This window comes from Desmodus rotundus, chromosome 9 (genome assembly GCF_022682495.2).
Source record: "Desmodus rotundus isolate HL8 chromosome 9, HLdesRot8A.1, whole genome shotgun sequence".
NCBI lineage: Eukaryota > Metazoa > Chordata > Mammalia > Chiroptera > Phyllostomidae > Desmodus > Desmodus rotundus.
In genome coordinates this window covers 35,438,351-35,452,956 of record NC_071395.1, presented here as the reverse complement: position 1 = coordinate 35,452,956, position 14,606 = coordinate 35,438,351, and the positions used below count along the sequence as shown (strand labels likewise).

At 33.4% G+C, this 14,606-nt stretch overlaps 1 protein-coding gene across 3 annotated transcripts in view; it reads left to right on the top strand.

Moving 5' to 3' along the window:
* The window catches only part of FZD3 (frizzled class receptor 3), a 75,976-nt gene extending 61,658 nt beyond the window's left edge, over positions 1 to 14,318 (top strand). For all 3 annotated transcript variants that reach the window (XM_024569223.3, XM_045202524.2, XM_045202525.2), the window contains one exon: positions 3,745 to 14,318. In XM_024569223.3, the coding sequence (XP_024424991.1) occupies positions 3,745 to 3,958 (214 nt within the window). In that variant the 3' untranslated portion in view covers positions 3,959 to 14,318. The remainder of the gene's footprint in view (positions 1 to 3,744) is intronic.
* Positions 14,319 to 14,606: the final 288 nt, after the last annotated feature.

The following is a 14,606-nucleotide window of genomic DNA, read 5'->3' as shown; positions in this document are numbered from 1 at the left end:
TAAAGTCAGGTTTGTATTTGAGAACGATCACTTTGGCAACAGCATAGAAGAGAAAGAGATTTTAAGTAAGCCCAGTTGGGAAGTTCCTGCAGTAATTTAGAGATCCTATCTTAAGACACTTACAGGGAAGGAGGGACTCAGAGAGTCTTGTAGAATATGTTTTGTCAACACCACCCTCCATGAAATAACTGTCAGCATTATTTGACATTTGATATTATTAACCTCATCCTTTTCTATAAGGGCTGGACAATTTTTCTAGTACTATGCATATGCATGTGGCATTCTGCATATAAAGAGATATATAGAAGAAAGCTAAAGTGTAACTGCTGCATTCTAGGGGCATATAACCTTATAGGGAAGATGAGACATGTACCTAAGAGCCAATTAAATAATAGTGGAAGCCAGCATATAATGAAAACCGTGAGTGCTAGAGATGATTGGTGTTTTGGAACTTCAGAAAAGGGAAAGATCAGGTTGGCCCGTGAAAATATCTTAGAGAAAATAAATAGGATGAATAAATGGTAACAAAAGATAAGTTCATATTGAGTAGAAAATTTCTGATGATAATTAATATAGGGAATTTCAGCCTCTGTAATCTGAGTGGAACTGGAGCTTAGGTAAGAAAGTTTAGTTACTATCGTTAATATAGGATAAGGACTTGGAAATTAAAATTGAGAGATGGAATCCCTTAAGTTATTATTAAAAAAAGAACAGACCAAGAGTAAGACCTTGGTAAATACACTAATAACAATACAGGAAGAATAGCCAGCATGTGATTCAGAGAAAGTACCTATAGACCTATAAGGGAATCCATAAAAATATACTGTCATGGAATCCAGAGAATAGATTTTAACTTCCTATAATGGCCTTTCCTGCCTCTCTGTTTAATCAAAATCATACTCATCCTTTAAAGCCTACTGAATTCCCATATCCATGGCTGTTAATTATCTGCTTTTTAATTATTCTTTTGGTGTGCCCTATTTTCAATACAGTTGTCTTTCTTCAGCTGAGTTTGCAGCTTCTGGAGAATGAGAACTAAATGATAACCATCTCTGAGTTTCTCCCACAGTATCTAGCACAGTACTAGGCGTGTGTGTGGGGGGGTATATATATGCAAATATATTGACTAGCTAATGATTTTAGAAATAACGTGAGCATTTCCCAGAAGTTCGGGGCCCAGAACTGTGATGGCAGCCTACTAAGAGTGTTCTGTAAGGTGGCACACGACACTCATAACTGTAAGACTCCCTGCCATACCCAGAACCTCAGAGCAGGTTGAAGAATTCCAAGACCACCTTGAACCTAAAACTCTAAATGAGGATTTTCATAATTCCAGAAGCCATCTCATGGAGATTTCTTTTTGCATCAGCCCATTTTTAAGTTCACTTGTTAACGCTGTCTTTCGGCCATCTTTTTCTCATCATCTCATGGTGTCTTGGTTGTGAGATATCACACACACACACCCCTGCTTCTCACTCTAGGCCAGACTCCTTGGATAGTTATTGATCTCAGTGCTACATAAAATAAAATACACTTAGGTAAAAACTCTTACACATGTATGTCAACCTCAAAGAGTAAGTAATTGGTAGTTAGAGGAGAAGGGTGGAAAAGCAAGTGGGTGAGAAGGTAGGCAGAGGTTTGGGAATGAGTGATTCACTCATTAGGACGGTAAGTGCAGGTAACAACAAGGGAAAGCTAGGGAGTGCATCATGAGATAATAGTGAAATCACAATGACTTGAATTGTTCTATACGTTAATGGTAGCAAATAGTGTAGAGAATCAAAAAGAGGAAGTCATTGTCAAGTTTCTTTCATTTTGACTTTGGAATAGACCATATTATCTTTTCAGCAAATTAACCATCCTAATTGCTTTGCCTAAGCTTATGTTAAGATTAATGTACATATTCATACTGTATATTAGATGATCACAGTGGTTTAAATGATTGTCAAAAGATAAATAAACTTGGTAATTCCCACATATACAATTGAGATTAAATACTATAATTAAATTTATTTTTCTGTGTAGTTGAGTCCTAATTATCCATGGGCTTGTTTATATTCTAGAATTTTGTGGATAGTCCTATACTTCATTTAAATAATTAGACATAACTCAATATAGTAATTTTTTCTATGAAAAACGTATTCTTTAGTCATAATTGTAACTCAAAGGCTTAGGTTTCACTTAGGTTTCACTGGATAGAAAATATCCAGCTCATATTTTTAAATAGCAATTTGTTTTTTTTTTATTACTTTCATATCATTCCTAGAGTTGCATCAGATTTTGGTTTTTTCATTCACCATATTTATTTGAAACAGATACTTACGAAGTTATTGAAAAGTGAAAAGTCTTCAAATTAGCTGGCAAATCATATTGGGAAAAATCTCACTGAGTGTAGGGCAATAATTATTATGCAAAATAACATTTTCATTTAACATTGTAATTATTTTACCAAAACATGCAAATCAGATTAAAAACTGGAAACAAAGGACATGCTTTCTTTTACAATTTTAAAAGGACTTCTCAGTTTTTCTCAGTCCTTCACAGTTTTTAAAATCTGTGATCTAATGAAAACATGTAACAAGCACTGCTGTAAAACTAGTTCTCCTCAGTAGTGTATGAGTCTTTAAAATCTTTAAGTTTTATAAATGATTCATATTGAGTCATGAAATTTCTTATAATTATGAAGGAATGATAAATGAATGCTTTGACAGCCCATAGGTCTTCAGCTGCTTATGAGTAGTTCTTTTGATGACTATTTAAAAAAGAAATGGCCTGCTCTGTTCTTTTTATTTTTAGAAATGTTACTTAAAATTTGGTATATTAATGTTACAAATTTTATTGTTTTCTTTGAGGATTGTTATCCTAAATTAAATACGTTTACAAAAAGGTGTATGTGTGAGTGTCCTATCTCTGGTGGGGCTCAGTGAGTCAGGATTGCAGCAAAAGAAAATTTAGCATCTCCCACTGCTGCCTTTCAAGACAAGTTCAGTGATGGGGAATAAGACTGCCAGCAATGAGGAATGCAGCCCTGGTGGCATATGCAAAAGCTACATCTTGGGATGGGGTATTGAGAATTTGTTTTAGCAGGAGTGGAAGTTACAGTGTGTTAGGATGTTGTTACCTATGTTTAAGTAGATGTACCTTCTGTTATCTAGCATAGCACCCTCAGAGCCCTGAGGAAAAGTAATTAAGACCATTTATAGTAATTTACCCAAGTGTTAACTGGGCTTTCCGGAAAGAAGCTCTTGGCAAATACTGTTATATGTTGCTTGCCAGTTCATCTTTTTGGGGTGGGTTACATTAATTTATCCTCTTATTTCATATACTCTCTATTCCCAGTCTTTTAGGAAATTTGAGTTGCTGTACTTCTGATTATAACCAATTTCCTAGATTCCCTAGGTCAATGCTATACTTCCTCTATCATTGTTCCTCCTTTCCCTGAACCCATTCCAGAACCCAAAACTTATTTGAATGAGAAAAGTTAATGTTAGCGTCTGTCCTTTTGCAAAGAATAGGACCTTAATTCTGGATCTAATGAGTAGATTTTCTTCCCTTTTTTATAATAAATTCTATAAATAAATTCTACAGTATTAATGAAATTACTGTAAATCATCAAAGGTTGTTACTTTTTCACTTGTTGGTTTCCTAGTTATTTCGCTTAATGCAGCATTTTCATGAAAAATGTTAGTGTTATTTTTCTAGTGTGTTCTGTTACCCGCTTCAAAATAAACTCTCCTATGTTAGGTACACTCCCTGCAGTTACAGAGGGATGGAGGAGAGACTACCTCACGGCAGCATGTCACGACTAACGGATCACTCCAGGCACAGCAGCTCTCACCGGCTCAATGAACAGTCACGACACAGCAGCATCCGAGATCTCAGTAATAATCCTATGACTCACATCACACATGGCACCAGCATGAATCGCGTTATTGAAGAAGATGGAACCAGTGCTTAAATCGTCCTGTCTGAGGTGGAAAATGTGCGCCGTTGAAAAAGCAGATTTTATTCTTTGCCTTTGCATGACTGATTGCTGTAACTCACTGTTATCATGCGTTCAGTCAGGTGCAGATTGTGTCCATTGGAAAAGTAAACTTTTGCTTTTTATATTGCATCAGACTTGGAACGTCAAGGTGTCCAAAATGCTAAGAGTTATATCATGACATAAATAATTCTTATTTCTAGGTTATGAAGAGATAATTATTTGTCTTGTAAGCATTTTTATAAACCCACTATTTTATATTCAGAAAAATCCTAAATGTGTGGTGACTGCTTTGTAGTGAATTTTCATATAATATCAACTAGTTGTGAGATAACATTCTGGTCATTCTACTAATAAAACACAATTTCAGAAGTAAAGAATTTACTATGCAAAGTTTATCTCTCAGATGAATGGTAGGACTTGTGTAGTTTTATTTCCACTAAGTGAAAAAGAACTGTGCTTTTAAGCTGTAAGAGAATTTGATAGATCAGCAAGGATATTTTAGCTAATAGCATATGAGATCAACGGAATAATGATCAACAGAAGAATCTGATTAGTCTCTTGAAGGCTCTTTCAAAATTCTATCAAAATAAATTTCATCCAGAAAGATACAGGACTAGGAATAGCAATGGGCATTTTATCCCTATAATTGAGCTGTTTTTATTAATTTTGTAAATATTACTTTTACTGGCCATGTTTGTATAACTTATCCATGTGCATGATGGGAAAATCATTTGTAGACATCTTTTCCCATGTAATAGTATTGATTCATAGAGAACTTTATGTTCAGATCTGTTCTGTGGAGGCATGTAATAAGCATTACACGTTACAAGGTTTTTTTTGCCGTAACCATAATTACAAAATGGCAAAACGTTTTCTCTGTATTTATTGTTGTATTTTTCTACAGTGAGATGTAATCTTGCCAAAGCCACCAAGTCTTGGCATCCAGGTCCCTCCTATCAGTGAGGTGATTGTCTGTACTTGCATTGCTCAGTAGCAAATAGGCTACAGCTTTTATCCCCTATCCTTATTTTCAGATTCTGGACAATTCTTGTTCACAGCTGAAATATGTATAACCTAAGTTCAAAGTGGTGATTTATTTGGGGTATCTGAAAGTCAATGTAGCTAAATGAAGCATGATTAGTCTTGCTGTGAAGTATCTTTAATCTTAAAAATACCAACTCAAAAGTGTTTGACATTTTATCTTGTAATATTTAAATAATTTACAATAAAAACTGTGAACTTTATTAGGCATGAAAATGATCAGAAGGGAAAGAATTCTGTAAAATGCTTGGTATGTTATGTAGAAAAACATTTTCAACAGGCATGTCCTCACCCCTGACTGCAGACAAGAATCACTTGGGGAACCTCTGATGCCCAACACCTCCCTCTCATTCAGGTGCGAATTGGCAGTTTTTTGAAAAGCTTTCAAAGTGATTCTAATCTGTAGCCAGACTTCAGGCTGTTTTAAACTAACTCGCCCCTGCTGACCTGATGGCGTCATATTTACATGGGAAAATCTAGCTGGACTCAGTATTATGCTTTTACATCATTACCTGATAGACAGTTATTCTTCATTTTATTTGTCCATTATAAAATGTAGAATGCCGACCCTACTTCTAAAGATTCTTATTCAGTAACCCCAAGGTGGTAAGACTTTAAAATCTGGTTAGAAAAATACCACAGGTGATACATGTGCAGGTAATCTAAGAATGGCACCTTAACAAATATTCTAGACTCCAGAGAGGCCTGGCTTTATCATATGCTGGCTTTTGACCTTTAAAAAGCCAACTTCTTGGAGCTCCAGTTCCCTTATTTGTAAATGGAGATAGAAGATAAACACCTACCTCAAAAGTGGTCAAATAGGGATCAAATGAAAAAATCATATGAAAGCTCTTTGAAAACTGTAAATTGTACAATATAAGGGATAAGATTATTGAGGATTTAAGAGATTTATGTGAGGGCTACATTCCTTGATGTGTGCTTAATTTGTGTGTACTTTCACTCTTTTATTTTTTTTAAACAAAAAGTACCAAAAAATTAGATGTTGAAAAAGAAGGTTTTTATCAGGCATAAAAATCCATTTTCTGATGATAATTTGTCTATCATGTTGTTTCTTTCAAAGTAAATATATATTAATATTTTTATTATTAATTCTTCATAAGATATATTTGAACATTTGGCCCCAAATGTTTTTCTTTTTCCTCTATCTTCATTATCTTTCTCCTTAGAACTGGAGTTAGTGTTTAAGATGGGGTGTGAATTTCCTCAGAACTGACATTTAATAAAGCTTTTCTCTGAAGGCCAAATTGATAATAACTCATTTATAAGTACATTAATAATTCATGAGGGTTTTGTCTGAGAATCTCTCCTGAGAACAGCATGAGAGGACCAACACAAACATTGAGAAACAAAAATAAGAAGTTAAAATAGAAGGTACCAGTTTGAGCTCAAAGATGTTGCCAGGCATCGCCATCTGCATTGTTATTAATTGCCAAAATGTTCATTGGTTTTCTCGTACAAGTGGCCAAGTATAGACAGTTAAGTGAACATCACTATGAAAATCTTAACTTTGTGTTTCCTGATTTTATGTATTCTTTGCATCTCCTCTCTTAAATTAACTGTTATATACATGCAAATGCTATGTTGAGATTTCAGTTACTTTCAGTATCTTAATTTTGCTCCACAAAATTTATTTAATATTATTAATTTAGTGTTTTGAATAACAGTATTTTGTTTGGGCCATGGTATTCATCAAACTAGAGCTCCAAATTAAATTTTTTTTAAGAGACAGTTGAAGAACTCCATGTGTAGCAAAACAGCGTTTTCAAGTTTCAACTAGCTTAACCAATTTGAGCAAGTCTGGACAGCTTTCTTACCATATGTTTAACTTTAATTTGTGTTACGATTGGCAGATGATAATGGTTACTGTTTATTTGTTCAGATGACACTGAGAGAACAATAGTGCTCTCTAAAATGTTAAATATAGTCAAAAGGTTTTCAAAAAGTTCTTTGATTTCACCAATACTGTAGTTAATTTAATAATTAAAAGATTCAAGACAATATTAAACTCAAAGTAGTAATTAGTTTCAAAGGAAAATTGATTAATAACTCAATAATTAGCACAGGGCTTAGTACATCATAAATTTTTCCATAAATAAATGAATGAAGGACTCATCCTGCAGCTCCCTTTTATTCTAGTAGTGAGAGTCTCACTTCAATGAAATTTGAAGGATCTGAATTTAAACTAAATGAAATGAAGTCTGCTTTACGAAAATAACATGCAGCAAGTAACACGAAATAAGCAAATTGTACCAAATGAAGCTTATTTCTTCTATAGTAACAGTCCATATTACTATTTAAATTAAAGAAATATATATACACACACAAACTTGTACCAACACTTTATATTAATTTTTAAAGGTGAAAGCTATTCTTAGAATTATTTATGCTCTTTTTGGTTTATGTGAAGTTAGATCTTTGTGTATTAGTTGGGTGAATAAATATTCAAGCAAACCTTTATTAGTAATGCTTTTCTTTTCCTGATGCTTCTTAGAGCAGATTTATAAAAATTCAAAGAATCTCTTAAAATTAGAAAATGTTTTCAACATTATAACGTACCTCATTATTTTCTTTGTGATAGTAGCTGGAAATAACTGAAATTGTAACTATCTTGGTTTAAACTATAGCCCCATGAAAGAAAATGAACTACTTAAATTTTTTTGTTAAGATAGGGGATCATTGGCTGAAGCTTAGAAAACATTAACATATCAAAATTTCACTCTGGTGATATTTATACTGCTTTTGACATGCCAAAGGTATATTTCTATATTATCATTCTTGGATAATATATAGCAATGAAAATTCCACTGGGCTTGGAAATCAAAGACCCGTAATTATGATGGGAACTAGACAGGTCATTTAACTTCTCTTAGTCTCAATTTCTTCAGTGTAAAATGAGGGTAAGACAATTTTTGGTCCCAATTCACCACACAGGATGTTGTAAGGAGATAACCTGTATTTTAGTGCTGTGTAATCTATACATTTCTCTACTTATGCTTCTGTTAGAACTTTAGGGGTTGTAGAAAACAAGGCTATGGACACAGGAAGGCCAGTATTCATTTGTTACCATCTTTAAGTCAGCAGCCCAGTTACCCTTTTAAAAGTGAGGGGTTTTTTTTGAAGAGTCGCAGTTCCCTTGGATTGTGTTGGCACTTTAATATGTGTCGCACCCCAGTATGCTCTCAAATTTTATATGACGACTTTGTAGGTCACTTTCAACAGAAATTGGGGGTCTTCATTATATGTTATTTTTGATATGGAATTATATAAAATAGCGACTTCACTGAAATTTGTAAGAAAACTATAAAAAGGAGTGTAGGCCTTACAATTTTTTTTTTCTTTAAGGGCTTTCATATACTAATTCTTTCTGATTAGTAACAAGTTTTTAAAAGGTGATTATTGTAACTTATTGTTTTTCATCACTGCAAAACTTTAAATTTTAAATTATAACATTATCTTAATTGGTTCATGTATTTATAAATATAATTTTTTAAACCTGCATAAAAGGTAAGGATTTCTCCATTTTTTCCCCACATATAAAAACACGAAAGATAACATCTTAATAGAACCAAGATTTACAAAGGAACTCGTGATTCTTTTAAGCCTCTTTTATCCCTTTTTACAACTGATTAAAATAAGAAAATGTGTTTACATCTAATTCAGCTGTGATTCTTAGTAGCTGTGCAACTTTATACATTATTCTTACATCATTTCTATTTTATACAAAAAATTATTTTGACATCTCTTTGCAATTTAATTCTCTTCCCTTCTTTTTTCTTCCGGTTATATGAGTTTTGGGAAAGGAAGAGGAAGAGCAAGCATCCTTGACCTTCCGTCTGACTGTAATCAGTTCCTGGACTTTTTTCCTAATTTAATTTTAAGCTTAGATTTCTTTAATAGCCAAATTGATATAGGATTATAATTTTGTCTCAGGATCCAAAATCTAGGAGAAATTGTTAAGGTCTGCCCAACCATCATTGTAGGCATTACTATTTTGGTTGACCTATAAAGATGTAATATACTTAGTTAATGAGCATATTTCTTACTCTGTGATCTCTAATTAGTAAAATTTCGTTGCTGTAAAGGTAAAAGAAAGTTTCATGTATATTTTAGTCAAATACCACACCAGTTGAGAGTAGTTCAGTCTATTTAAATGCATTGAAGGATAGCTTTCTTCTTGTTTTTTTAAGAATTACCTATTCTCAGGATATCTATTGTATCCTTTTTTAGACAATTTCATTGGTGATAACATTGCTCATAATTTATTCCCATTTTATTGGTCACATCACCAGTTTAACCTGATAGTTTTTTTACCTTGTAATTCGGATTTTGAAGATTGTGTTTCATTATTTTGGTAATTACCATTCACTAGTAACATTAGTATTTATAAGACTGATACTTTTCAAGCTTGTTATTTTATCATATTTCCTGAAATAGGTGAACTACATCATCATCATCATCATCATCATCATCATCATCATTATTATTACTACTACCCTGGGGTTTTTGTTACATAAGTCAGCTTGTTTATATTGCTAGTTCGCAAACATTTTCTTGGGCTGTACTTACTGGCTTAAAAAAAAAACCCTTAGAGCTGTTTTCTAAATTGGCAGGTTTTTTATATTTTAATGCTTAGTAAAAATGCATTTTGTTACTTTTAAATATCACAGGATTTTGAGCCAGTAGGTCTGATTTCTACTTTTGCCTCTCTTTTCAAAGAACTGTTTAACTTTGGAGTTCTACCTCTGTGAACCTTGGTTTTCTCGTCTGTAAATGAAAGAAACAGGCATTAGATTAGGTAGTCCCCAAAATTCCACCTGTCTCTGATATGGTTATACCTTGACCATTTTATAATCCTTCTGGGCTTTTATTCTTGTTATTTGTTCCAAGACTATATTTACTAGATAAACCTGTACTATTAATACAATTTACCCTTAAATTGGTAGGATTCAGTTATCAGTTATTAACTTTGTTTTCCATTCATGATTTAAAGTAATTTTAAGGGAGGGAAATTATATTACAAGTAATAAAAGTGAAAGAATAGTTACATGACTTTTTTATGTAAAAGTCTCCTAAAGCCCCAATATAAGCATCTTAAAATTTATATACAAAAAAAAGTGACATAAAATATTGTGGTCTTCATTCTCTTAAATATGAATATAGTTAGCCTAAACTTTAAATAAACTGCATTAAAGATAAAATTAGTGAACGAAGCAGTGATAACACTGGCCCATACAGCCAACTAAAAAGCTATCATGTTTACCAACATTAAGATAGTTATAAAATATAAAAGAAATATCAGGGGAGTGGACTGAAGCTTTCCTGTTCAATAATTATTCTTAAGCTGTATTAGATTCATTGAATAAATACAGTTGCCAGATTGCCATACAGGTGTATATCTTGATTTAAAATATTATTAGAGATAAGTGTGGTTTGTTATTTTTTAAATTTTTTCTGGCTATGCAGAAGATGTTTCCATAAGGCCTCCGTATCTATCTGATAGCAAAAACGTAGTGATAGCAATTCCATTAGTTCATCTCAGCAGAATTCTCTTTTAGATTTGTGTTTAAGAGAAGAAGGCCAAGGAGGTTTCTGTTACTTTTGAGGATCATTGTCTTTGCTCTAATTGTCTGCATTGGCTCATCAATCTGTCAGACACTTCGGTCCATAGATTTGCAATCTGGTTATTGGGTCTGTGGTCTGATGGGTAGAGGAAAAGGATGGAAAGCTGGTGTAGGAAGGTGACTTGGTTTCTGGGGTTACACTTGATTCCTTGTCTTTGGTCAGTTCATGGAATCAGGTAGCTTTCCTGGCTTCCAGAAGTTAAATTAGATGCCCACTGCTCTCATTCAGACATACCTGTATTACAGTCTTATTTTGATTGCCTGTTAAAAAAATAATCTTTATTTTCAATAATCTGCTCTGCATGTTTTATTACATTTCTTAAACTTGAACCTGATGTCCAAGCATTTCTTTGAATATTTTCTGGGGTGTGATAATGGGATATTCTGTAAGAGAAAGCAGATAATCCTAGAGTGATTTAATTTATATTAACCATCTAGTTTTTCTATTTCTCTACTTCTCCCTTCCCCAGTTTTGAAAAGGAAATTTATAAATGTCTTCCTTCACTCCTTTATTCCCATCTCAGATAATTTTCCCACAAACTACTCTTGTCAGCAGAAACATTCAACATGAAATAATTCTATATTTCTGAGACAAGAACAACATAGTAGTTCTTTACATTGCGTTGAGGTGAATATGTACTTGAAAATAATATATTTTCTTTATACGTGAACTTAAAATTATTTTTAAAAATTATAAAAATAACTCTGTGAAAATGTTAGTCTGGAAGTTCTCTTGTTATTGGTGCTATTTCTACCTTAGCTGTGAGTTATCAGAGTAAATCTGAATTCTTTGTCCTTTTTTTCTAACTTTAACTTCTCTAAATTACCCCATAAAGGTATTTCACATACCTTTAACACTAACTTCAACTGATTTTTCTGCTTTTATTTTCAAATGCTAAATTTTATTTTTGAGAGTTTTATTCATTGAAGTTTACTTGGGCATGATAAAGATAATCACCATCCCTCTCCCCCAGCCGTAAAAAAAAAGTTAATTTGACACTGAAAAGCTATTAAATGTCTTATTTTTTGTTAATTGAAAGAGTTATGGAAGCTGTTTCTTCTAATTTAAAATTTTTTAATTAAAGAAAATACTAACTTTGCTATGTTTTAATCTGATAGTGAAATTGGGGGATTATTTATAGGAGTTCATATATCTATAGTTAATAGTTATCAGTGATTACACTTTTTGTAATATGCAGTACCCACAGCTCACATTTATTTAATGGGAGCTTTTTTTAAAGATATAAACGTGGATATTTACTTAGAGAATATAACAATTTAAAAGCTGATAATCACAAACATCACAAAATCCAAAAAATATTATATGTGTATTAATTAAATGCCTGCTGTACGTCTGTACTCTCCCTCCTTCTTTCTCTCTCTCTTTTTTTCTTTTAGCCTTTTTTGGTTTTGCCTTGTGTTCTTAATGTTGTACAGCTTTGCAAATGTTAGTTTATCATAGTCATCTCAGCAGAAAACTCCGGTACATAAACTGTTTTTTCTGAGAATCAGGCCAAGGAGATTCTTACTCCATCGTCATAGTTGGATAATATCATTCTGAGCTATGTGAAATTGATGGTTTTGTTGGTTAAAAGTAACTAAATAATAGCAATTTTATAATATGTACTTAAGAAACAACCAAACAAAAGATCTTTCAGAACAGACATACTGACTTCCATCCCAACTCTTCTTACCAGCCTCTCAGAGGCTTTACAAAGGAGACTCTCAAATGACAAATAACCACAGGTCTACAAGAAAAGCTTTGTTTTGTTGTCAGCTTGTCCAGTTTTCAAATTTATGTTATCAAAAAGACTTAAGTAATTGAAGCAAATGCCTTTTGGGCATACATACATTACATAAGCTCTTATTAAGTCTGTGTGTAGTTTAAGCTTCCATAACCTGAGATACTGTCATATATCAGTGGATTAATATGTAAATATCATTTAAAGGCAAAAAAAAACCCTCCTCCACCTCATATCTAATACGGACTCAAATTTTGCTAATTACAGAATTTCATCTTCTTGGTATGCATTCTAAAATAAAACTACCATGTTATATAGTCAATGTTTCCCTCAAAATGTCATTTAAAGGTTTTTTTGTACCTATATTTGTATTTCAGCTTACAAGCATACAAGCGTATACATATTATAAATGTATAAAAATACGAAGGTTCTACACTGGAAATCCCCAATTTTAGATACAGCTGTGATCTGAAAGGTTGTAAATTGGGTTGTTTCAACTCAAGTGTTGTTACATTCACTCATATAAACAATAGTATGAATAGTAAGGGTAACAGGTTAGCTAACAAGAGCTGATCTAGTGCACTCCTGTATTAATCTAGGTGCCTTGGTTTTGGATAAACTTTTAAAGTGCAGAAAGCTTACTTTGACCTCTCAGTAACTGCTTGGTACACTTCTTCCTGTGTGACGCCATGAGCCCTGCCCAGGTATACACCCTCTCCTCTGCATTCCCCCTGATCTTCCTATTTGCCCTCTCTCTTCAGTCTTCCTTATCAATACTTATCTCAAGTGTTAGGAAGAAGGAAATTTGGTTTAACTAATTCATACTAAAGTGTTAGTGACTGTAGCCCTTTTACCTGTCTTAAAGAGAAATCTGCATTTAAGAACAAACACAATACTGCTAGCACAAATTACTATCAATTAAGAGACTATTAAGCTTTAAAACCAAGTGAAAATAAGTAATTAGTGTTGATGGTAATAAGTAATTAGTGAAAATAAGTAATTAGTGAGGCAAGAGAGATCATTAAATGACCTAACTTGGGAATCTGCCCCTCTTTCACTAAACCCATGTGATGTCTGAAAGTGCTGTGTATTTTCAGTGACCTTGAAGGGAGTAGTCCTTTGTATTTATGGGTTATATAAAGGCAAGGCCTTGCGGATCCTGTGTTTTTCAGTTTAAGGGCTGTGTCTGGAGCATCCTCGATACCCATCACCCATTCTGTTCTTCCGAGACGCTCTGTGCTTCAGTCCCAGTCAACCCTGCCTTCCAGCTAGGCCTGTCTTCCAGCTCTGCTCATTGATATTACAGATGAACACTGTCCATTCTTGTAAAAAAATAATTAAGTCTTCATCTTACTGTTATTGACAACTACCACCTCTTTTTTCAAGAGATATAAAGGTAGAAAAGACACGCCTTTTTCATTATTTAAAAAAAACTATCATTTTTAAATAGCCGGCACTTAGCAACTTAGTTTTCAAATCTATTTTGAATTAAATTGATGAGGTAATTCTAACATTGGTTTTAAAATTTGAATCTGGCTTTATCATATGAACATCTAGTTAGAAAGTGTTTATGCTAAAGACTTGTATTCTGTGGCATTAGTTCGTCCTGTCTCTTTACCACGTGTTTCAAATTGTCCATTCGTTCCCAGGTGCGTGGCAGTTGCTGTGGTGGAGCCGCGTGCAGGGCCAGCGCCCTTGACTAGAGCATGGACTGTATTTTCACATTAGCTGACGTGCTGTGCACTCTGCTCGCGTAGACTTATTTTGTTTACAGTAGACGACTGTCAGTTTTTGTAAATGTTTTTACTTAGCACTTTAACTGTGAGTGTACAAACTGATTTTCAATGTAGTGGTTGTATATTTTGGTTATAAATTGGAAATTTTTAATAAAAAATAACTTGTTCTCTGTTTTGTCATTAGTACCTGATTGAATAGAACTTTTAAATCATCTTCTGGACTTTTTGATGTATTACATGGCTACTTTTGCATTAGGATATTCTTGTAATATTACTTTTTATTCATAATAACATAGGAGTCACGTTAATCTAAAACACAGAAATATGTAAACGCACACCACCCTGGAACATCTCTCTCTCGCACACCTTGTGTCAGTGCAGGCAAGACCCACCTCTGTTCGTTGGCGTGCCTCCAGTACCTGACGCTCCAGGGCACATTTCAGGAGCCCGCTAAGTATCT